Source organism: Manihot esculenta, chromosome 9, assembly GCF_001659605.2.
Source record: "Manihot esculenta cultivar AM560-2 chromosome 9, M.esculenta_v8, whole genome shotgun sequence".
Taxonomy (NCBI): Eukaryota; Viridiplantae; Streptophyta; class Magnoliopsida; order Malpighiales; family Euphorbiaceae; genus Manihot; species Manihot esculenta.
In genome coordinates, this window is record NC_035169.2 from 19,935,877 (window position 1) to 19,961,986 (window position 26,110).

The 26,110-nt window shown below is 32.7% G+C and overlaps 2 protein-coding genes and 1 long non-coding RNA gene across 14 annotated transcripts in view; 2 read left to right on the forward strand and 1 right to left on the reverse strand.

Annotated features, from left to right (window-relative positions):
• Positions 1-6,055: 6,055 nt before the first annotated feature.
• The window catches only part of LOC110622548 (CASP-like protein 2B1), a 65,577-nt gene continuing 45,522 nt past the window's right edge, over positions 6,056-26,110 (forward strand). The window contains exons 1-3 of one of the 3 annotated variants that reach the window (XM_021767099.2): positions 6,056-6,792; positions 6,880-7,012; positions 8,438-9,868. In XM_021767099.2, coding sequence (XP_021622791.1) covers positions 6,569-6,792; positions 6,880-7,012; positions 8,438-8,626 — 546 coding nt within the window. In that variant the 5' untranslated portion in view covers positions 6,056-6,568 and the 3' untranslated portion in view covers positions 8,627-9,868. Of the gene's footprint in view, positions 6,793-6,879; positions 7,013-8,437; positions 9,869-11,601; positions 11,854-26,110 lie in introns of those variants that run through there. The other 2 variants (XM_021767097.2, XM_021767098.2) reach the window with 2 other exon arrangements.
• On the reverse strand, positions 19,473-22,917 carry LOC110622551. 3 transcript variants are annotated; one of them, XR_006352044.1, is made up of 2 exons: positions 22,509-22,917; positions 19,473-22,257 (listed from the first exon to the last, which is right to left on the reverse strand). It is a non-coding gene; the product is annotated as an uncharacterized LOC110622551 (long non-coding RNA). The 3 variants fall into 3 exon arrangements; XR_006352045.1 differs by having other exon boundaries at positions 19,473-22,352; XR_006352046.1 differs by having other exon boundaries at positions 22,332-22,917.
• The window catches only part of LOC110622546 (probable serine/threonine-protein kinase PBL24), a 35,552-nt gene continuing 33,099 nt past the window's right edge, over positions 23,658-26,110 (forward strand). For 2 of the 8 annotated variants that reach the window (XM_021767094.2, XM_021767093.2), the window contains exons 1-2: positions 24,273-25,832; positions 25,964-26,104. In XM_021767094.2, coding sequence (XP_021622786.1) covers positions 26,047-26,104 — 58 coding nt within the window. In that variant the 5' untranslated portion in view covers positions 24,273-25,832; positions 25,964-26,046. Of the gene's footprint in view, positions 25,833-25,963; positions 26,105-26,110 lie in introns of all 8 variants that reach the window. The other 6 variants (XM_043959939.1, XR_002489119.2, XM_021767092.2 and 3 more) reach the window with 6 other exon arrangements.

Sequence of the window (26,110 nt, forward strand, 5' to 3'; positions counted from 1 at the left end):
GTATTACAATTGCTTCTGATAAAGATAAGCCGAGAAATATAAAAGAGGCTCTTAAACGTTAGCTAAGGACAAATGGATTAAAGTAAAGAAGAAATAAAGTCAATGAAATCAAACAATATTTGGGAACTAATAGAGTTATTATAAAGACGTAAAGCGATTGGGAATAAATGGATTCTCAAAATTAAACGTAAGGCTATAGAAGTATCGAAAGATAGAAAATATGTTTGGTAGCTAAAGGAAATACACAATATGAATTAATTAATTATGAGAAAACTTTTTCGCCTGTTGTAAGGTTTTCTTTGATAAGATTAATTTTCGATTTAGTTGCTTAACTTACATTAAACGGATGTAAAGACTACTTTTCTCAATAGAAAATTAAAAAAAGAAATTTATATAGAATAACCATGAGAATTCATTGTGAATGACTAAGAACACAATATATATATATATATATATATAAACTCTTAAAGTTGATCTATGGTCTTAAACAGTCTTCGAGGCATCATGATTAATGAAGTCATTGTGTTTATACCAAAAGATCTAAGGAAAAATTTGTAATCTTATCATTATATATAGATAACATATTATTAGCTGGTAATAATATTGAGTATATTAAAATTATAAAAAAATGATTGTCATCTAATTTTGAGATGAAAGACATAGGGAAAGCAACATATATCTTTGGAGTCAAGATTTTAAGAGCACTCAAAAAGTTATTGTCTATTTCACAAGAGCAATATAGAATGAAAGTTTTGCAGCGATTTAATATATAAGATTGTAAATCCATAGATACTCCTATTGTCAAAGGCGAAACTTTAAGTTGAAGGTTATGTCCTAAGTCCCTAGAAGAAAGAGTTCAAATGAAAAATGTTTCATATGTTAGTACAATTGGGAGTCTAATGTATGTTATAATGTGTACTAGACCTAATATTTTTTATGCAGTAGGCATTGTGAGTAGATATCAATTTGACCGTAGACTAGTTCATTGAAAAGCAGTAAAAAAATATTAAGGTATCTTAAAAACACATTAGACTTCTCGTTTATTATCAAGGAGATAACTTGTAGTTGAAAGGTTATACAGATGCAAATTGGGGAGGAGATTTAGATGAATGTAAATCTACTTCGACTATACTTTCTTAATGAACAATGGTGCAATATCATAGAGTAGTAAGACGCAATCTTGTGTAGCACTGTCAATGATGGAAGCCGAGTTTGTATCATTCTCAATTGCGGTATAAGAAGCTGTTTGGTTGAAGTGATTTCTAAATCACTTGGGAGTTTCAGAAGGTGCTATACAGCCAGTGATAATTTATTATGACAGTCAGGTAGCAGTAGCTTATACGAAGAATCCCAAATATCATGGAATGACCAAATACATTGACATTAAGTATAATTCTGTAAGGGACATGGTTGCACATAAAGAAGTAAATATGAAATATATTTCTACGCATGAATTGATTATTGATCCTCTAACGAAGTCTATAACAAAAGATGTTTTTTATAGGCATGTAAAGTCATTGGACTTGTGTAGGACTTAATTTTCGGTTTTTCATATTAAAGTTGTAATCTTTTTAATATTTTATCATAATAGTGTAATTCATACATACTATTGTCATTTGTGGAGGATTTTATTATAAATAAATATGTTGGACAGATAAAAAATGTCTCCTTATACGACATTATTTTGTTATCACATGGAATGATAAAATATTGGATAATTATAAGTTTTTATTTTTTTATTTATAGATAAAAATTTGAGAGCTCAAACACTTATAAAATAAAGTGTTATCTTAAAAGGTATTGAGAGTATATAATAACGATTAAAAAAATTACTACTTAGTCCCTATAATACGAAAAAACTCACTAATAGGTCTGTCGATTTTAAAAATATATTAAAATATCATTAGCGTTTTAGAAAGTCTACTAGTTGTTTCCTACGTTAATATGAGCGGTTAAATATTTTACTATTTAGTCCCTATAGTTTTAAAAAATTTATTAGTTAATCGCTCAGATTTTTAAAAAGTCTACTAATTAGTCCTTCCGTATCAAGAGTATTTTAGACTTTTTTTGTAATACCTAACAGCTAAAATTAATTGAGGGATAAATTAAAAAACTTTTTAAAACGTTAGGGACATTTTAATGTATTTTTAAAAATCAAGAGACCAATTAGTGAGTTTTTCCATACTATAGGACTAAGTAATAATATTTTCTAGAGATTATTGTTAATCTTATGTGAACAAGTCACATTATTTGTCTTATAAGCCAAATGGAGTTATGATTATAAAATAAAAAAAATAAATAATGAGTAGAAAAAAGAACTCAAAATTTGAGAATGAAGTATACTCAAATCATCATATATAGGATACTTTGAATAAAGACATACACTCCGTTAAGAATAGATAAAATATCATAGCATGTGATTCATACCACATGTGCTCCTGATCTATTTAGGAATACAAATAATGATCTCTACTTGTAAGAAGTGTGAGATCCTAATGGTTATGAGTAACCATAATATTAATACCCTTAGAACTCAAATCAGTTACTTGAGATGTAATTTAATATTTTCTAACTTAATATATTATCATATGATCATGCATGATATAATCTAACGAGATATTCCTAGAAAAGCAAATAGAATTATGGTTAAAAGCATCTAATTAAGGGAAAGATTATATGGTAAAATCACATTGTTTTGTATTCATTGACCGATCAATTATATTTATCTATGGATAGAATATAATCATGAACTCAAAAGAAATTAAAATGAAATCTTGTGAGAAGTTAATTGTGATAAATGATCTAGGGTATTGCATACTATTTTTACACAAGAAATTTCACTATTTCAAGCGGTTATATTGCTCTAATAGACATATAACATTCGAGCTCTCAAAGTATGTTTTGGTCATACAATCTATTTGTTGAGTATGAAAATTGCAGTGTATATATAGCATCATACCCTATCATGTGTGAGTGGGAGATGAAAGAAATTAATGCATCCAAGAAAGAGCCCAAAAAAAAAATAAAGCTCGTAGTAAGATTCAGTGCCTTATTTATTATAGCCTAATTTTTACTTTATTTTATAGAGATTAAAATAAATTAAAAGTTAAATTAATTGAGAAAATCAAATAATGTAGTTACACGACCGAATGTCATGCAATTACATATAGTGGGTGATGTGCATAAATGCTTAACAACTTTTTGATGTTTAAAATTTTTTCTTGCTCTCTCTCCTATCGTGACTAGAATTGTTTTCTATGATAATTATTGACTCATTTTCTCTGATTGAGAGTTTTTTTTTTTTCTAGAAGTCTATCAAGAATTAAATTTTCTTTTGAAAAAAATTTTGTTCTTTCGATTAATTTATTTTTGAGCTATCTCTTGTGTGGGTGTCGGATATCTCCTATATATGTCGGATGACCTTCTGTATCTAAAAAGAATGAAAGGGTATTAGTCATCGATATCTAGGTGCGTTCTTGGGTTCTCAATAAGTTGAAGTTCACTTCTTGTAGAAATACACTACATTTGAGATAATTCTTATATTGTGATTAAAATGCATAAATCAATCTTGTGATTATACACGAGATTATAGGATACATGGTGTTTTTTCGGTCTTAAAGAATTAAGATTTTTTCAATAGGTAGAGAGGTTAGATTTTCAAAGTATAGGGTAATTTTGAAATTTAAAAAAAAATAAAATATTGATTAACAGTTAAAAAGTCTTAAATTGAATGATTGTCCTCTATGATTAATCGAAATAAATTATATGGGCATTTCAATCTAATTTGTAAACTATAAAGAAATTTTAATTAGTTAAGATTATACTATAGAGGTATAATAGTAATTATTTCTATTATATATTTAATAACTGCTATTATACTCAATCAAAAGTTATTTATAAAATTCAATAACTTATTTTTTTCTCCCAAAAATAATTTCATTAGAACAAGACCAAAGGCCAAGATACATGAAACCTAATATAAAGAGGAATAGGGACTAAGGCCAAAAAGAAAAAAGACAATAATTTGAAACTCATTGAACCCTAAAATTGAAAAGCAACCCTGAGATTTAAACCTAGTTGAAATGCTTCTACAACGTCGAAAACTCTTCTCCTCTCAGAACCACCAGCCACCCAAGGTATAGATCGGCATTTATACCTAAAGAATCTCTAATACTAGCCTAAAAGTCCTTACAAACCAACTAAAAACCTTAGAGAAGAAACCTTCAGACAGCCCACAACTTCCTTTTGGAGAAGGAGCCATAATGCAAATAATACAACCACTTGGGTCACAAAAGCACCATTGCCCACCAACAACAGGATTGCCCACCTCCATCGATGAACTCCGATATCACAGAAAGGGAAGGGACTCTCCCACAATCAAGACGAGGAACCATCATAGGTCCAGCATGAAACTCCATATCAAAATATACTAACAATAGAAGAGAAACTATTCCATGAGCCACCATCGCTTCTCCCTCCATTGACATTCAATCTATACAAGGCCAAAGTTGGATGGACCAAAAAAGAAATAATAAAAAGAAAAATATAGAAAATAGGCAAGAAGAAAAAGATTCTTTCATTCAGCTCATCCGCTAAAGGAAATAAAAGAAACAACAAAACAACCCCATTCGGGAGAGGGAAAAGAAACCCACATTTGGGTAGGATGGCAGTGTTGTCCCTAACCGGGACAGTGGCAGCCAACGATTTTAACAGATCAAAAGTCTTCTTGTCTTAAAAAAAATACTCACGCGTAAAGAAAAAACTCTCTCTAAAAATTTAAAGTAACTATGGGGAAGGAAGCTTTCAACAAATTCATCATATTGTCACCCTCAATTATAGCATTAAAATTGAAGTTTTTTAACATCTACTTAGGACCCTTCAATGGCTTATATTATATATTCCATAGGAATAGCGGCTAACACTTTATTAGAAAAGAAGGTTATTTACCAGGGATATAATTTTTTGAAAGTTTTAATTAAAATCTACAAAAGCTCTAGCTTTTTAATTTGTTAAAGTAATGAATTGAAATGGTTTTGATTTTTTTTTTTTAAAAAAAGAAATTTTATTTTTTTATTATTTTACCATATCTTATTTCCTTTCACCCATCCAAGCAACTAATCTCACTAAGCTATGGCATTAACTAGATATGAATGGTCCTTTAATAATGGCATGATTTTTTTTTTGTCAGAATAATAATGGAATGATGACTTTGCTTTAAAGAGAACAAAAAAAAAAAGTTGATACAAATAATGATTGATTGTCCTTTGTTTTTTGAACTGAGCATTGCGTGTTCACTTTGGTGATAAGAGATCTGAGAAAGCTAAAAATCAATATGAAAGTGGTAGTTGGCGTAAACACGCAATCGATAGTGGAATTAAGTAGTTGGCAGTGGCAATACTGACCCACGCACTTCCCCCATTCCACCATTGGATTGTCATTGCATGCCCTCTCCAGCTTTTCATTGTAATTATACAAATAATAAAGTATTCCTCAAATTCAAACTGCATCAAAATTAAATCAATAATTTTAAGTTCAACTCTTCTAACCTCTTTACTCCTTAATTCAATATAAAAATAAATTTTTAATAACCTACAATAGTAGGCTATTCACTAAATGCATAGATTACTCATTAATCATTGTAAATATATAACTAATTTAATTATTATTTATAATCTAAATAAAAAAAATCAAATGAGATATTAACCGATAAAAAATACCTCCTCCGTTCTCATTATAATTATCATTCTAGAGATTTTTTTTTATTTCAAATTATTTGTTATTTTAAATATTTTAAAATAATATTAATTTTTATTTTTTATATATACTTTACTAGTATTTGATGCATTTGATACTAATATATAAAAGAATATAATCATCTAAAAAATATTTTGAACAAATTATTATAAATTTTTTTGAAATTAAGATTATTACTTAATTAATTTGAGTGCATAAACTTAAATCATAAATATTGTGGTAGGGAGGTAATATTTTATGATTAGAACAGATACAAAATGCAATTAATTAACATAATAATCCTACTCAAGCACCATTCTCCTTCATTCAATTCTTCTATGGACAAGACAAAAAAATGGCCTCACCGTATCTGAGCCTTTCCTTGGGGCAAGCAACAGTTGCCTCTTCCTATACAAAAAAGAAAGAGCTCTGAAGAAACGCTGAACCAGAGTCCCCATTTTTAACTCTTCCCCAGTGGATTATAAATGCAGTGTTAAAAAATGCATTCAATATACCTTCTCACTTTTTTGTACGGTTCATGCGTTTGCCCATTTGGTAGCCTTAGCAGCGTTCCCCCCTGCAGTCCAACATTCTCATCATTTCATAAGTAGACAATTCACAGAAAATGAAAAACCCAAAAAGCCTAAGAAAGTGACAGAGCAACACCTTTCGTGGTCTGCCTATTTAAGTGGTGTGGAGCTTTCTGGCTTTGTGGGTTCAAGCTAGAAATCTTGTCTCTTGGGTATTATCTCTTTCTTTCTTTTTTTCTTTTTTTTTTTTTTTAATTTTTTTTAAATCTTTGGTTAATTTTGGCTTTGTGGGTTCAAGCTAGAAAATGAGTTACTTGGGAGTTGGTGTTAGTCCTGGGAATGTGCCTGTGTATCATGGTACCAATTTGAAAGTTATTGATCGGAAGGTGAGGCTTGCGGAGCTGGTTTTGAGGTGTTTGATATGTGGCTTGGGAGTTGCTACTGCTGTTCTTATTGGGACAGATACTCAAGTTAAAGAGATCTTTACAATTCAAAAGAAAGCTAGATTCGCAGACATGAAAGCTCTGGTGTAAGGTCTTCATCGACGGTAATTCACTGGTTTCAATAGTCGTGAAAAACCAAACTCTTCTTGCTAATTTTCTCATTTTTTTCCCAGGTTTTTGGTGATTGCAAATGGGATAGCAGCTGCCTATTCCTTGCTTCAAGGAGTGCGATGTGTTGTAGGTATTGTTACAGGAAGTGTTCTCTTCAGCAAACCATTATCGTGGCTAATCTTTTCTGGGGATCAGGTATTGACGGCTTGATTTTCTGTATGTGGTTAATTATTGTCAGGTTCCTTTATTTCATCAAAATTAACTGCTTAACTCTTATTCTTAACTACTTAACTCTTATTTCTGAGTCAACTTTTCATATATAAGTTGATTAATAGGTGCACTAAAAATTTTGATTTTGCTAATACATGAACATTAATTGAGTGATTAAGGGATAGGGACTAAGTAGTTAATTTTGACAAAACATAGGGACCTGATAGTAATTTTGCGTCCTTGTACTTGAGAATCAGATAATTGTATGCATGTAATTCCTCCACCAACTGGTACTCAAACTTGTTTTATTACTGATGTTTAGAATGAAGTAAATCCTAAACTTTCCCTACCTGGGAGTTATTTCTGAATTGGTAAAAGAGGTGGTAGGTCCAAGCTGACCAGTACCATTAATGCCTCAAACTTGTGTCGTTCTCTTTAACTGCTCTTTGTCAGGGTCAAGTTCTGTCAGTAACTTTCCAACTACTAACTAGTTTTAGTTATAAATGTCAACATTAATTTTAGCAAATCGTGTGAATCATGCTATATATATAGCTAAATAGCAGTGTCTTGAAAATAATTTCTCAAGTTAATGCTGCAATACAATGTGATATTCTGTTTGTGCATTTGCTAATATATATATATTTGTATATCTAATCAGTCACATTCATCAACTTCAAGTTTTTGGCAATATTGAAATATGGTAAAGTTTTATTAATAGATGGAAGTAATTAATTATTTCCCTAAGCAGTTACATGCAAAAAATGATTTTTAGCTTTAATGGATTAGAACTAAAATCAGTCAATGCAATGCAACACCACCTTATATGGGAAGCACATGTTTCCTTGGTAGAAAGATATCTCACAATGCTTCTAAAATCTTGCCCAAAGGTCTAACAAGTTCCATCATCCATGGCCTGTTTCTAATTTAAGTAGCTGGTTTAACAATGACATCAAAAAATTCACATAGATAATTAAGGTGAACATTGTTAAGTTGTAAAACTAAATTTAAAATTATTTTCAAATGCATTCTTCACCCAACAAATATAAAATAAAAAAAACCGCTAGGACTAATTTTTATTTATTATTGTTTATAAAATTTAGTTTCAAATAAATGTAATTTTCATTGAACTTTTACTGGTTTTTCCAGTTCACAATTTCTTGCAGTTTTAACTGTGTCTAGGGTTGATAAACAAATGAAAATACACTGGAACATTGTCTTGATTGGTTTCTGATTTAGCACGGTAGAACCAGTTGATCTGGTCCAGTCTTAAGAACATTGGGATGTTTGGCTCAAAAATCAGATTGGTCATTTAGTGTTGCATGCTTGTTTGGTGTTGCATAATTAATGTTCCAATTTTTCCAGTTCACCAGTATGGTTTAGCCAACTTGTCAATAGAGCAAGTCAAATAAGCTTCTAAACCTTCCTGGCGAGGCGCCACAATTGAGAAGCAATTATGAGGCCACCTCATGCATGTGGATAGTAGATTTCATTAAAACTCCTCTCCATTTCTTTATAGGTATACTCTTCTCCATTCCGTACCAGATGGGTAGAGTGTGTTCCTTTTCTGCATGTATATTAGCTGTATTTGCATGTGGATAGAACAAATTCATGGGATGAAGTTTGTCTTACTCATGGATAACTGAGACTCAAATATGAGCTATCCAGGATCCATTTAATGTGAAGTGTAGACACTAGTTATTATTGTAGAAAAGGTAGCCCATTTGCCCAATAGCACTCATAACTTCCATCAGTACAGTTATTTAGACATGCATCTTCCCATGTACATTCAATGCACAGGATCTGCATATGACTCCGATATATATAGATTGCATGGACCATATGAATTTGATGGCAGAAATGAAAATTTCCAAGAATCAGCTGATTTTTTATCTTGAAACATGCATGGAGGGGTTGTGGGTGTGGGTTTGGTTACTCAAGTCTCTCAGGATTCCTTGAGAGTGATGTAATCTCAAAAGTCATCCTAGAAGTATATATATAAACTACTAGGCCATTGATGTTTGCTCATGCTAAGAAGTGGCATCTAGGTTTTAGTTGAGCCCATTCAAAGGAGATGCCATCAATACATATCTTAGGAAGACTTGCATATTCAAACAAAATAGACATCACATCAACGTCATACCAATGCTGGGCAATAATGAAAAAATGTCTGCTTTATTGAAGGTTAGAAATGAACTATAAATGGAGCTATAGTTTGAGGAGGAATTTTTGCTTATGAAGTTCTTTAACATGTACAGAATTATGCTAGTATTGGAGCTTCTGCAATGAGATTGGTTCTGTTCGCTTTGTATGAAGTCCCAATATCTTTTTTAGTTTCTTGATTATTGATTCGGTCATATTGATTTAATCTTGGAACTAAGTAAATAATGAGTTGTTAGGTTTAGAAATGATGAAATCAAGTTTGAAATGCATGCAGTATCTGTTTGCTTTATGCATCGATTTATGTATACCATGCATATCTTGTCAGGAAGTATTACTCTGTTTTTTCAGAGTAAGTTACACTTTACTTCGAAAATACTTCCACAAACACAAATATTAGATATATGATCTAGACACCTTGCAGCTCAGTTGTAGTGCGATTTGGTCCATACTCGTGGTTTTCTTTTATCTTATCTTGTCGTTGGACATAATTTGCTTGCATCCTCAACTTCAAGTCTGATCCTGCTTCAACAATAATTGAACAAGTATCCAAAAAATCACCCACTCAGTCTCCCTTGTAACTAAATTGCTGGACCTACTTTCTGATGGAATTATTAGCTGCTTCTCAATCTTAAATGTAACATGATGATTTATATTAATGAACTAGGTATCCTCTTCTCTACACCTTATATATGTTAATGACAAATGGTTTGAATCTGTATATCCACTGTTGTTAGAATCTTACGATTCTCAATTTGAAACTTACGATTCAAATTTATTTTCCACCATATCGATTTGAATCTATACGGCGAATTTTAAATATAATTGAATCTTATGATTCTTGATTCAAATATTATGATTCTCAATTCTATTCCACAATCAAGCGATTCACATCTACGACGCAAACCCCAAATATACCTAAATTGAGACTAAATTGAAAGAATTGATAATGAATCAAGTGAATCATTATGAAAAGACCGAATTTTCATTCAATTCAAGGGATTATTTTTCAAAGGTTATTAGTTTCAGAATTCATTTATTTTTGCTATAAAAAGTGCACATAAACTTTTTGCTAATCTATTTTTCTTCCATCACCCATTTTTTTCCCTTTCCCTCTTATTTTTCTTTCATTTTTTTTTAGTTCATTTACTTCTCTAATTATAGTTGTCAAGTTAATATTTTATATTAATATATTGTAATCTTTCAATGTAACATATTATCTTTTTTTTTATTATTTAGTTATTTGATAAATTTAAATGAGAGTTTCAGTATACACATAATGATAATCATTATTTATAATTCAAGAGTTTCTAATTTATAATATAAAACTATATAATATAATAAAAATATATTATTATAAATAATAATTCTATATTTATTAAAATGTGATTATGATAATTTTTATTCTTATTTTTAGAACATATATTATTTTTAATTAATTTTTAAATATGTTTTTCTGAATCGTAAGATTCGATTCTTGATTCAAGATTCACAAAATGAAAATTTCAATTCTCAATTTTACAACTATGGTTATACGCCTTGTATATTTTGTCAACCACATAACTGTAGAATTGGCTAAAGCCCGGTTAACTTGCTGGAGTAGTTGTACTTTTAGCCTCGACTCTTTTATTCTCTTCTGTCTCACATTCTTCTTTTAGATTTCAACTTAAGATCTTGAAGTAATTCAGTCTTGTAATAGGAATCATTTTGAACAGCCATCTTCATAATAAATTCTAGTATCTTTCCATTTTCAATTTTTTGTTTTATTAGTGATGAATGTCATCCGGATCCTATCCGGCTCCTTTCAGTTTAAACACAGTGATCAAATTATGGAGCGAGTATAACTTGTATGCTTTTTGCAGTAGAAAAAGAAAGAAAAAGAAAAGTCAAAGATGAATCTGTAGTGCTTGTTGTTAACTCAGAAATGGAGAAGTTAGTTGTCTAGTAGTGGAATCAATGTTATGTAGTGAAAAAGTTAAAGGATTCTGTTTATAGAGAGAGTAGTAGTCTAGTAGTGGGATCTATTATTTATAATACAAATGATTCATTTCAGCATTCTTTTCCTTTAAAAGGTTTATGATAAATCTGAGCTAGAGGCTTGGAAAGGCTCCATAATGTTGAAGTACTAAATGCTGTAAAATACTTTTGAGAAAAAATATAAATATATATACATATTTTTTTTCCCATTTTTTGACATTTAAAGCATTCAGAAAAATTAGTTAATAATTTTTAAAGAAAATGACTTGCTCTTTTTTTTAAAAAAATCAATTTTTTGGACTTCTAAAATCTTATTACTATAAATTTGTTACCTGCATTTATTTTTTCACGTTGCAACTAAAATTTTTGAAAAATATTTTCTGGACTAATTTTTGAAACATAAGGCCACCTAATTCTTACTCATTAAGCCATTTGTGCAGGTGATGGCATACGTAACAGTAGCAGCAGTTGCAGCTGCTGCAGAGTCTTCAGTATTTGCGAAGTTAGGACAACCAGAACTACAATGGATGAAGGTATGCAATATGTATGGAAAATTCTGCAACCAAGTTGGGGAGGGAACAGCAAGTTCACTGTTGGTAAGTGTTAGCATGGTGGCACTGTCTTGTATCTCTGCTTTCAGCCTCTTCCGCTTGTATGGAGCCAATAAGGGCAAGGGCAGCACATGGTGGTAGGTTTATGTATCTGCAATCTCTGATAATTCAACCACCTATGCCCTTTGCACCATCTACTAAGGTTTTGGTCCTTGTTAGCAAAAACAGAGAAGACAGAGCTAAACCCCACACAATTCATTGAAAGAAAATACTGTTTAAATACAAAGTAAAAATAACTGATGAAAGATCATGGCCCATAATTCTACCCATAATCAAAACATAGAAACAAACATGCTTAACAGAAAAAATAAATAACAAATTTCCTACAACTTGGTTACAGGTTGTAAACCAAGTCATTTAACAAACCACCTAAACAGAAAAATAGGAACTACACAGCACGTTTAACAACTTTAGCAAATCAGTAGTATCTAAGACAATTTCTAACACTCCTCCTTGTGTTTGATGCTGCAAACTCCCATTTTATTTCTTGAATCTTCAAATTTAGCTTTAGGCAAAGCTTTAGTAAAACCATCAGTGACCTGGTCCTCAGTTCTACAATAAACTAACAACACTTCTCTTTATTTTTGAATTTCCCTCAGAAAGTAGAACTTAATCTTAAAATGCTTTGTTTTCCCATGAAATACTGGATTAGATGAGATTAATATGGCTGCCTGATTATCAACAAAGATTGGCATTAGCTCTAGCTGTTCTTCATTCAAATCTTTGAGAATTTTCTTGAGCCACAAAGCATGGTTTGCTGCAGTAGTTGCAGCAACAAATTCAACCTCTGCAGTACTTTGAGCAATGTTTTCTTGCTTTCTGGAACACCAATTGATCACACCTAATCTAAAATTAAAGTAGAAACCTGTAGTACTTTTCATATCATCTATTGAACTTGCCCAATCACTGTCAGAAAAACCAACTAACTTGAAATTTTGACAGCAAGCATATTTTACTCCAAAATCAATTGTTCCCTTTGTGTATCTCACAACACGTTTTGCAGCTTGTAAATGTTCCTCACTAGCCCAATGCATAAATCTAGAGAGAAGGCTAACAACATGCATTATATCAGGTCTGGAGGCGGTGAGATACATGAGACAACCAAGTAAACTTCTATAATGATTTTCATTCACTTTGACAGCACCATTATCTTTATAGAATTTTACTCTAGGCTGCATAGGAGTGTCAATTGGCTTACACCCTTCCATATGAAACTTCTTTAGGATCTCTTTTGCATATTTGGTTTGATTGATGAAGATCTCATTCTTCCTTTGTCTTACTTCCAAACCAAGAAAATAAGACATCAATCTAAGGTCTATCATTTCGAATTCTTTGAACATTTCAGCCTTAAAACAGTCAATAAGCTCCTGTTTGCTTCTTGTAACAAGAAGATCATCAACATAAATAGAAACAATGGTCAAATCAACACCATTTTTCTTTATATATAAAGTTGATTCACTAAGACTTTTTACAAAGTCTAAGCTTAGCAAGTGATCATTCATACGACTGTACCAAGCCCTTGGTGCTTGCATAAGGCCATACAATGTCTTTTTAAGCAAATACAGTTTATCTTCATGCCCTTGCACAACAAAACCTTCTGGCTGCTCGACATTAATTTCTTCCTCCAAAAGACCATTCAAAAACGCAGACTTGACATCTAACTGAAACACCTTCCAGCCTTTTTGGGCTACCATAGCCAACAATAATCTAATAGTATCAAGCCTTGCAACAGGAGCAAAAGTCTTCGAGAAGTCCACACCAAAGACTTGTGCATAGCCCTTCACAACGAGCCTTGCCTTATGCTTATTTATTGATCCATCAGCATTAAGCTTTGTTCGGAAAACCCATTTCACCCTATAATTTTCCTATTTTGAGGTCTCTCAACAAGCTTCCAGGTTTGATTTTTTTCAATAATTTGCATCTCTACTTCCATGGCAAACTTCCATTTTTACTCCATCATTGCTTCAACAACACTTGCTGGCTCTAATAATGCTACATTGCATCTTGCATAGATTTCATATAGCAACTGTGTACCACGAACTGGTTGTTCATCAACATCCTCCACAGTAGGCTGCTGCATACTCAAATGTTGAATATCGTCACATGCACTCCAATTCCATTGGTCATCCTCCATAAAAACAACATCTCTACTTATTATGATATTCTCATTTTGTGGCTGAAATATTCTATAGGCCTTTGAGACACTGCTATAGCCTATGAAAATTCCAGGCTCAGATTTCTTGTCCAATTTATCTCTTTTAACTTGAGAAATATAAGAGAAACAAAAACATCCAAACACCTTCAGATTTGTGAGAGAGGGTTTGTGACCATACCATGCTTCGTAAGGAGTATGCTTCTGGAGAGCTTTAGTAGGCAATCTATTCAATAAAAAAACTGTAGTATTGGCTGCTTCTGCCCAAAACTTTTTAGGAAGGTTTTTCTCATGCAACAAGCAACGAGTCATCTCCATTATAGTTCTATTTTTTTGCTCACTTACTCCATTTTGCTAGGGAGTATATTAAGTAGTCAATTGATACTCGATCTCTGCCTCTTCACAAAATTTATTGAACTGATATGAGGTATACTCTTTTCCATTATCAGATCTTAACACCATCATCTTACATTTACTTTGATTTTCAGTCCATGTATTGAATCTCCAAAACACTCCAGCCACTTCTGATTTGAATCTAAAAAAATATATCCAGCACATTCGAGTTAAATCCTCAATAAAGGCAATATAATACTTACTGCCTTTAAGTGATGGTGTTTGATATCACCCTCCAAGTTCAGTATGAACAAGTTGAAGCTTTTGTGAGGTTCTCCAAGCTATTTTGGCAAAAGGCAATCTGATTTGTTTGCCAAATTGACAAGCATTGCAACTAGATATTTCCTTTTCAAGTGAACCCATGCCCTGTACCGGCCCATGTTTTTGCATAAACAATAAAGCAAAATGATGATAGTGACCCAACCTCTTGTGCCAAAGGTTAGTGGTTTTGACAGAGACTTGATGAGCTGAATACTCCTCCTCCATCAAATCAAAAGGGAAGCTTTTCCCCTTTATTTGATTGTAAATACCTCCAATCCTTTGGCATCTTTAATGATACAGCTTCTATTCTCAAAACACACCTTAAAACCTTTTTCAAGTAATTGACCAACACTTAAAAGATTTTGGTCAATATCTGGAACATACAACACATCAATAATGACTTTAGTTCCATAAATACTTTCAATTGCAATTGAACCTTTACCTTTTGCAGAAATATATTCTCCATTTCCAACACGAATTTTTGAGATTGATGTCTTATCAAGAACCTTGAAGAGTTCGATATTATTAGACATATGATTTGTGCAATCGCTGTCAACTAGCCAAGTATCAGCCGAACTAACAGAACAAGATGCCACAAATAATTGTTCTTCCTCCTCCTAATTCACAGCTTGAGCCTCATTCACTGCCTGATTGCCCTTGTTTTTGCAAATTTTGTCAATATGCCCCATTTGATTGCATGTGTTGCATTTTGCATCAGGTCCGCTCCAACATCTAAAATGAGGATGATTGGTTCTACCACAATGTTGACAAGGGTGATAAGTTCTTCCTTTGTTGCTTGTTGCACCATTGTTACTTGCTCTAAGAAAAGAATTGTTTCCAACACCTGCACCTGGATTGTCTTTGCTCCTTTCCTTATTTTTTCTTATTTTTCTAAGAGTCCTTAAGTTGCAACTTGGCTTGCATTGTGCCTTCAATTGAACCATCTTCTCTAATCTTCCTTCTTTGCTCTTGTGCATGAAGAGCATTTAGCAACTCAGCCAAGGAAATTTCTATAAGGTCACGAACCTCCTTTAGTGCAGAAATTTTGGCTTCAAATCTTTCTGGTAATGTTACCAGAATCTTCTCAACTATTCTGCTATCTGGAATATTTTCACCAAGAAGCCTAAGCTTGTTGATAATATCCAGCAGCCTATCAACATACTCTTTCACAGTTTCAGAGTCTTTTATCTTTTGTAGTTCAAGTTCCCTTTTGAGATTCAAGATACACATGCTTTTGGTACGTGCATTACCTTGAAACTCTGCCTTGAGATACTGCCAGATGTGAAAGGCAGTCTCCAAGTTCATAATATTGGTAAAAAGTGATTCAGACATAGCTGAATACAAACATGTTTTAGTCTTAAACTTCTTTGTAGTTTTCTCTTTGTGTGTTTTGATCTGCTGCAGAGTTGGATTCTCAGGCAGTTGATCAATTTCAAGGTCTTCAGCCACTGCTTCCCAAAGATCTCATGCTGACCATGATTGATAATTTTCTCAGGTGAACACTGGAGGTGGAACAGGACAATCATCTTTTGAAGCGATTTGAATCAAGATTTGAAACTTGGAGAGGGTTAGTATTTCTGTTAACCCTTAACGAAAAAAAAAACTCACACTCAAATTATCACAGGTCCTTTAAGATAAGGAGCTTTGATACCAAGTGTTAGCAAAAACAGAGAAGGACAGAACTGAACCCCACACAATTCATTGAAAGAAAATACTGTTTAAATACAAAATAAAAATAACTGATGAAAGATCATGGCCCATAATTCTACCCATGATCAAAACATAGAAACAAACATGCTTAACAGAAAAAATAAGTAACAAATTTCCTACAACTTGGTTTAAAGTTGTAAACCAAGTCATTTAACAAACCACCTAAACAGAAAAATAGGAACTACACAGCATGTTTAACTTCTAAGACAATTTCTAACAGTCCTTCAGGAGGATGCTGGCTTTCTTCTCTATGTATGAGATGATAGAAGAAAAATAGGCTCTTTATGACTGCCATCTTTGTAGTTACAACTTATTCTCCGTAAGATTAGTTAATATTTAGTTTTTAATATTTAATTCTATATTTTGAATTAACTCATTAATTCATCATATAGTTTTCTCATACTTCTTCCATTCTCCATGCAATGCAGAAAAGACTGTGACAATTTCCCTTAAAATAAGATTTTTAATATTATTATTTCATCACCTTCTATTCCATAGGCTAAGATTGGTGAAAATGAGGAGGGAATTGAATTCAAAGAATTTGAAATCCTCGTAGCATTGCCAAATTTGGGGTATTGAAGGTATCGTTGCGTTGAAGAAGAAATTTAATATTGAAGAGAGTATTTTAATAATGGTAACGGGATCTCCAATGCACAGCTGGGGTGAAAATATTTGGCTTCAAAAGCGGTGCAAATCTTAGCGATACATTTGATGAAAGCTTGGAGAATGTGTTTCTATCTTCTCTCTCTTTTTTGTTTCTTTCTCTTAGGACTTCACCTAAGTTTATCTGCCTAAGTTATTTGTCCCGAGCGACTACTTTCCCCACCTGAAGTCTCCATCCCTCATTCGGATATGGATTCTGCTCTCCTCCATCTGGGTGAGTCGTAGATTTTTTATTTTTATCTAGCTACCCAACAGTTTGAGCATATTGAGAGAGCACCTATCCTTTGATCTGCATGTTTGGATTTGTTTGTGTGTTTTCCTTATTTTCCTTTTTTGTATGTGTTATTGGAAGAGTTGAAAGTCTTTTCTTGGAGAGCTTAGGCATTGATGAAGTTACTTTACGGTCTCCTCCCTTAAAATCTTTGGGTTTCTGTTGGTTTTGGTATTTCTGAGGATATTAGAGATTCCACCCTCCTTGTGATGCATTCGGTCTCTCAAATGGTTATAAGAGATTGATAATGCTAAAAGAGCTTTGCTTTACCGCCTGAAGACGTGTTTGGTTGTTGCTGCTCTTTGTTCCCTGTTTTGGCTCTGAACTTTTTGGCTTTCGTCTGGTGGAACCTCCAGTGCGTATGGTTATGTTTGTTTACTTTTGAAGCCTTGCTGGAGGTTTGCTTGCTCCTTTGGGTGTTGGACAATGACGACAACATCATCAGTTGTGCTCTTTCACCGGTTCTTCTCATTGGAAGAGATCGCAATGCAGCGTTGCTAAGTTTAGAGATTAGAGCTCCTTCTCGGATTTGTCAACCCATTAGAATTATGGTTCCTATATTTGGCTTCTAGCCCTTTCTTTTTTAGACCCCCTGAGTCTAGGGTTTTTGTTCCTATGGACCTATTTGTTTTTCGGCTCCTTATATATATATATATATATATAATATACACACACATATACACCATTGTAATCTCATATATGTCTATATATCTATAACCTACTACTGTGCCTTTTCCCAATATCAGGCAATTATTTAATTTCCCTCCAATGCCATGTGGACACAATTCTAGATGTGTACCAATTCTGTATGTGTAGGGGTCTATTGTTCCACTAACCCATCAAATCAGTTGAGCTGGATTTTCCTATGATGGATCAGAGTCCTGTTCAGCTTATTTGCACGAGGTCAGGGTCGCGCGCTAGTGGGTGGACTCGCGTAGCTGGCTTTGACGAGGCTACAATCCGGCCTCCCTACATGGGCTTAATTATTCTTGGGTATCTGCGAACCAATAGTTATCAAAGTCTAAGAAATATAGTGACATGAAATGATATATAATTGTTCTATAAAAGATAACATTTTACTTGAAGTATATACTCATCCAAAGTAGGTAACCAAATGGAATGGTATCAATGAGCACAGATAATAAGCAGAAAGCCATTACCCTCAAAATGCAGAAGAGTATAGTAAAGATCAACTCTAACTGTCAGTAGGAGCACCCTAAAGGGAGTAACTCGAGTTCAATCAGCTGGCAAAGATGGTAAAACAAATAAAAGGTGTAGAACCATCAAAAGCATCAATTGAAAAACTTAAAAGGTGCGGTCTATTTATTTAGCAACTAAAAAAGAGGATGACTAAGCTGTAGTAGAAGATGAACTAAAGAGGACTAAAGGATGTTTTTGTCTCTTCTTTAGGCTAAAGCCTACTAATGCTGGAAATCCATTATCAATCACCTGGAAGCACTATAGGAAATTACTTTGGAGCATTTCATGAAGAAGTTCAAAGAAGCACATATCTTATACGACTAGATATAAGAGATGAGGAGTCCTATCTACTTGAAAGAGGCATGACAATAACAGAGCATGGGAGAGAATTCATCAAATGTAACAAATATGTTGATTTCATCAGAAAAAAGAGAGATGCATACACTACAAAAAAACAGTGATTTAGCGACCAAAATTTTGATCGCTAAAAAGAAAGATTTGATCGCTATTATGAAATAGCGACCATTTAGCGACCAAAACGAAATGGTCGGTGTTTGGCCAATCGCTAAAGTTTTGGCGACAATCTGAAAATTAGTCGCTAAAATAGCGACCAATCAGCGACCATTTTTTGGTCGCTAATTTGGTGTCATGACAAATTAAGTATTAGAAATATTAGTCGCTGGGTGGAAGTAAATTGATCGTTAAATTTTGGTTGTGAAATGGTCGCTAATTTGATCGCTAATTTAGTCGCTATTTCGTTGTTATTTGATCGTCTCAGGGAAGAGCATTTGGTTGCTGTATGGAAGTAAATTGGTCGTTAAATTTTGGTCGCGAAATGATCGCTGTTTTGGTCGCTAATTCATTGTTATTTGATCGAAAAGCATTTAGTCGCTGCGTGGAAGTAAATTGGTCGTTACATTTTGGTCGCGAAATGGTCCCCGTCACTAATGCCCCTGATAGCTTTATGGTATTCGTGTTCTAAATCTAAATCAGCCCTTACAAAATATATCTATGGCTAACCAGGAATAGTATAAGCAGGAAAAACAAGAATTGCACACTAAAATATCATTCCTTTTCTTTCTATTATCAACAAATACAAAAGAATTATTTGAGGTTAATGTACAAATAAATCTACTCGTCTCCACCTTTAAAACATAATCCCCATGAATGATTTACATCTTTGTTTTAGAAAGAATAAATACCCTAAACATAGACTACTATCAAACCCACCACTAGCTTCTGCAAGTCTTTGGTAATCCCCTCATCATTGTGTATTACACTTCTAGTATCCTTTCAAAAAGGAACCTGAGAAAAGAAAAATGGAAAACTGTACAAAAAGAAAAAGTCGTAAACAACTTCATTGCAAACCTTTTACCTTGTGCTTCTTAATGATTTGGCAACAAATATAGATACTGCATCAAAAAGAAGCTCCTCTCCAACAGCAAACATGGTCCAAGCTTACTGGTCAAATTAATGTAAGGTACTTGGGCTTCTTCTAACACAGTATCTGGAGGTAAAATGCAGTCCCTAAACAGGTAGCAATATGCAACATCCGAGCTATTTCACACGGAATTCATGCCTGAAAACAGTCAGATTCTGAGTAAACCTGTCCCTGTTCTTTGCATCCAAGCTTCGAGTGAATAAAATTGGCAAACAGCCAAAGACACGTAGAAAAACCCCAACTGTTAGTATTCCAAGTTCACCCATTCATGGGAAGTAAATCCATCTATTTCACTACTAAATACATAACCCCTAATAGTTCTTTTGGCCCCAATGCTTCAATGTTGTTTTACATCCAACCCAACAATACTTCAACTGTCTAGCATAGAACTTGAGCAAATTCAAAATTAAAAGAAAAGTAATAAACCTTTCAGAATTGTTACCTACACATCTCCCTAGTAGTTGTTTTTGTTGTTGCAGTATCACATAATGAGACACAACATACAAGCATTATCGGACTCCACTGTTCAGTTTAAAGGTGTTAAATTTACAACAAGAAGTGCAGGCAAAAGAACATTTACCTGTGCAGCTAAAATTTGAGCTTTCAAATCAGAGAATATTTGAAAGGACATGGAAATTTTCTCAATTAAACAGATATACAGTGAAAGTGAAACCCAGCGAGCAAGCAAATATTAATAAAAGAGATATCTATAATGTTATCTAAATCAAACTGCACCGAGAGAACCTGAGCAGTTCCTAGCAATCAAAGTGATGATGCAACATTCATGATATCAGTACGTGGCTAATTTTTTTATCAGAAGTGATGCAGGAAAATTATAAATCAAAATGTGGCTGTACTTACTTGTAAATGTCTTTGTGATAGCACTTAATGATGTTCCAAGTAAAATATCAATATTAAAATCACATAAAACACTAACATTAACAGAAATCATACCTCAGATTTGTCAAGGTAGCTTTAGTGATGTTCCAAGTGTCTTTGTGATAGCACTTACTTGTAAGCAACGTATATGTATGCTGTATTTGCATATGAGTGGACTGTATAGGGACAGGTGCAAGCAAAATGTTGCCTCTTTTACAAGACAAACACATGGAATGGTGCAGTCAATTCACCCAAAATGCATATGAAACATTTCCTTTTATGTTAAAATTGCTTTCGGGAAAGCTTCTTTGTGACTGTTAATCAACTAAACTCAATGCTTTTGTACAAATAGCAAATAAAATAACATCCACACAACTAACTATATTAACTTATATCATCCTTATTTTTTAAAAAATTAGTTAGGACGGTTTTTTTTAAATTTATTATAACTATAAAAAATAAAGAGAATTTAAAAAAAAAAGAACTTTGATTAATGTAAAAGTGCGAGAAAGATATCGGTCTATGGACAGTTATGTGGGGCTTTCACTTTCATTTTTTTCCACTTCTCTCTTCAATAACCTAACCCAGTCACTTTCTTTCCAAGCAAACTTCCACAAGCAACCACAAGGAATCTCTAGCAAAAACAACCCCCTTCTCTTTCACCATAGTTTGATAAGTGATCATTACTGTTGGCCAAGATTTATCCAAAGTAACACTATAGCAATCAAACATACAGATTATAAAAATCTAAAAGAAATCACAACAGGAAACCTATGAAACAAGGCATGCTCTTAAGTGGGTCCATCTGGACCCACACCCTAATTGTCACCTTTTGCAAAGATAAGATCACAAGCCATGCATCATATCATACTTGTTAAGTGATATCATTAGGGCTTAGTGCTTAATAATTGCTAGTGCTTACAAATATTCAGTAAATAGTCAAAGAAATCAGTAGGAACCTACTTGTGGTTTACCATTTGCCTAATTTGTTAAAGAAATTGAATTTGACTAGATTGCAGTACATTTTCTTGAGCTGGAGCACAGCTCTTATGAAACCAATTAGAGTGGCTAATACATTGTTTTTTTCTGGAATAGCAAGCACTTCCAATGACATTATATTGGGTATGAGAACTAGACATGAAAATGAATTGTTTGTTCCCATGTTGAAGTTGAACAGACATATTAACTTGATAACAGATTTTTATGCAGTGTTCATAGTTATGGTTAGCAAATTGTCTTTATAAAGTGCTAATGGGGCAGCAAGGGAGTTATTTGGTTGCCTTTAAGCTAATCCTCAACATAACTTGTTTTTGGATGGTTTAATTCTTGACTGAAAACCAGCTATATATGTGTCTAGGATAACATGCTAAAAAGCTGCATAAATAACACTATAGTAAATTTCAAAAAAAAAAAAGAAGAGAAATTAAATGCACCTTAAATGCTAACACAAGGGAGCAAGGTAATCAAATGCAGCAGATGACAAACAGTGACTTCTTCAGTTTCACATCAAAGCTTCTGTAGAAGTCGTTCATAATCAGGTAAGCCAAAAGTGATGTATCTAAGACTCTTAGTACAATAGCTGGACTCACCATATTGGCTTCTCAAAATTCCTAATTTCACACAATTCTTGGAATCACACTCTTTCAACACATTTATATAAAAAAAAAATCAAATATAACTTCTAAATTTAAGAAATAGAAAAAAAAATCAAAGGAATCAAAGTGATAAAGTAAATATTCAAATTTACAAAGCAAGGATTCACTTACAGAGTTAAGGAGAGAGAAGCAATAGAAATCCAAGAGAGAAAGCGAAGGAGTGAGCGAGCGAGCGAGAGAGACCGAGCGAGAGAGAGAGAGAGCAGGGAGGAGAGGAGAAGGGGGAGAGAGCACAAGTGAGTCAGAGTAAGGGAGAGGGATGTCGGTCAATAGGATGTGAGTAAGGGAAGAATTGTCGGTCAATCGGCACAATGAGTGAGGGGAAGGGCTGTCGGCAGTAAGGGTGAGTGAGGAAAGTGGCTGTCGGCAGTAAGGAGAGTGAGTGAGGGATGCAATGTGATTTTAGAATTAGGGTTTCAATATAAAATTGTATTTTTTAAAATTAACTTAATATAATAGATAATAATAATTTAAATTGAGTAGAATTAATAATAATAACTTAATTAGATATCCATATACACTGATAAAGATATATAATAATAAAAAAATAGTTTACAACTTAACTAAAAAATATATTTAAAAAAACTATTAGGACTTTTTATTTTAGAAATGTATTAGTTTTCAATTAAAAATTAAGTAATTTTTTAAGTTATTAATTTTTTAAGTTAATTTTTCAATTAAAAATTAATTACTTAATATTTTAAGTTAAAATAAATTAACTAATTTTTTACGTTAAAATAAATTAATTAATTTTTTACGTTAAAATTAATTAATTAATTTTTTTAGTTAAAATAATTAAAGATTTAGTCGTGTTTTGTTCCTCTTTAATCATAGTTTATATTATTTAAAATGTTTTATATTATATGTTTATTAATTTTGTCTTTAATGGTATAATTTTTTTAAAGATAAATAATATAGTTTTATTGTATTAAAATATTATACTGTATTAATTTACAATAACAATATTTTAAATTATTTTTTAAAATAAATTATACTAAAAATAAGAATATACGTAAAATTATAAAAAAATATTTTAACAGTATATTTAATCTTAAATTAAAATTTTAAATAAAATAAAATTTAATTAAAAATTAAATTAAAATTTTAAAAATAAAATAGTCGCTGATTGGTCGCTGTTTAGCGACTAAACTAATTAGTCGCTAGATATGGTCGCAAATTATAATATTATATTTCCACTCAAAAAATAGTCGCAATTTTGTCACAAATATAGTCGCAAATATCTCGCGTTATTAATTCTCGCTAAATTTAGCGACGATTTAATATTTGGTAGCTAAATAGTGATCAAATAACGATTAATTTTTGGTCATTGAGCTTTTTATTAAATAAAAATATTATTTTATTTATATAGTAGCAGAATGATCGCTGATTGGTTGTTATATAGTAATCTAGTCGCTAATTTTGGTGGCAATTTTACAGTTATTTTGTAGTGAGAAGATTTGAGGACATATTAAATGATTTCATCAAATTACACATCACAGCTTTATAGATATTAGACTTTGTTCAGCTAGTATTAGTAGCCTAGAATTTAAAAAGGTCAAGCAAAGAGTAATCAAGAAAGGAGTAGAAAGCAAACAAGTGGCGGTAGGATCGTCTATAGCAAGAAGGGTCAAACTTTTTAGAGCAGCCATCTCTTTGAAGTTCCTTCTTGAAAAGTGGATCTCAAAATAGGCCTTAGGTTCTATCGCTGGTGCTCTAGCCCTTTCCACTAAAAGGTTTAGTCCTATAGAAATATAAATATTGTGGTAGACGGTTTAGTTTAAAATTAAAATGAGTTTAAAAAAATTAAAAAATAAAATTTAATTAAAAATTAAAATCAAATTGAATTATATATATAACTGAACTAAATTAAATCAGAATAATTGGATTTAGTCTAGTTTACATAGTCAATTCTTTTACTTTCAAATTATAGATATATACAAATCACAATCTCTATGCCTCCTATATCAACAAAATTAAAAATAAATTTAGTTAATAGATTTAAATGAAAAATCGCAATTATCCAAATCAACTATCAAAATCAATATAAATGTTAAAGAAAATAAATTATAAAAATAGAAGAAAACAAAAAATCATCCAAATAAAAGATCAACATTACATGTTCAAAAAATGAATTGAAGAAAAAAACAGAAATGGAGTTGTGGCATGCGGGGTTGATGCTGCGATGATGTAGGGCTGCGACTTTATTGTGACTCTAGTATTATGAGCACTGCTATGGTGGTGGTGCCATTAATTGCTGTGTTGGGCTTCAGTGAACGAGAGAGTAACATGGACAAAAGGAGACTGGAAGATTAAGAGGGGCAAGAAATCAAGACGAGGTAGAAAATAAAAATAAAGAAGATACAAAATAAAAGAAGATGATAAGAGAGAGAAGAAGGTGAGCGGCCATGTGAGAAGGAGATCTAAAAGATAGGGTCTTGGAAAAGAATGTTTATATATTCGAGATTGAATGGCTGAGATTATTTCAAGAAGATGAAGGGCTAAGATTAAGTTAAATGTTTAGAGAAAAAAAAAAGTAAAGGAAAGAAAAAGTAAATAAAGGAAGAAAAGAGAGAGGACTCAAAGCCAAAAGATTCAGGTCCTTTAAGATGAGTACTGCCTCCAAGCTATAACTAAGGATGAAGTCTTATTTTACTTTTAAAAGCAATTTATATTGGTTCAGTTGAGTTTATCAAAAATTTTATTTTTAAAAATTGAACTGAATCCTATAAATTAGAATTAATAATTAAAATAAAATCTAATGATTTTTAAAAAATAAACTAAAATTTTAAATTATTTGTATTTTTTCATTTGAACTTGCTTACCTATATATAGAAAACTGTAGGAAGCTCACTAAGGCCTATTTTAGGTGTGGAACCACAAAACCTCTTCAAAGAGATTTTCCCAAATTAGGGAATGTAGTACCACCTACAACTCAAACATGGCCTCCAAACACAGGTAGAGGCGGAAGGGAGAGTAAAAGGAACCAGTAGACTAAAGTTAAAGAGTCGTATATGAGACGACCAGAGACACCTAGAGGAAGAAGGAGCATCCCATCTTCTAAATGTATGAGACAGTCGTATATGACTGTTTTGATGTTTATATATATACTAAACTATTCCCCTGCCCAGAGCCCACCCTAAAGACTAAGCTCTCTTTTCTCTTCCGTAGTCCACCCTCTCATCTTCTCGTTCTCAACTTTGTCGCATCCCATCGCTGTCGCTCATGCTCATCCCGTAACCATCGCCGTCGCTTCTTCTCTTCCCCTATCGCCATCATCGTCGTTTATGCTTGCTCCCATCGCTGTCGCTTGTCTGCCGGTCATAGCCATCGATAGTCTGCTACTTCGTCGTCGCAACAGCAGCTCCTCGCCGCTCGGTCTGTCCATCGTCCCTCAACCTTCCATGAGCAATAGAGACTTGATTTGGGGTTTCTCAGGTTTCTCGGATCTGTTATTACTATTTTATAACTTTTAATTTTGATGTTTAGATCTACTGTTTTGTTGTATTCAATTGATTATGACCAATGAGCACTTGGCCTTGGTCTATGTCCGTCGACCTCGTTTACAGAGATGTCCCCCCTTCACCCAATTGCTGGAGACATTTGTTGAAGTGGTCAGAAAAGAAAAACTGCAGCTACTCCGCAGGTTTTGATGGGCTGTTTCTTGAGCAAGAGCAATGCGCAGGCAGATCGCCTCAATGACATTAAAGGTATAC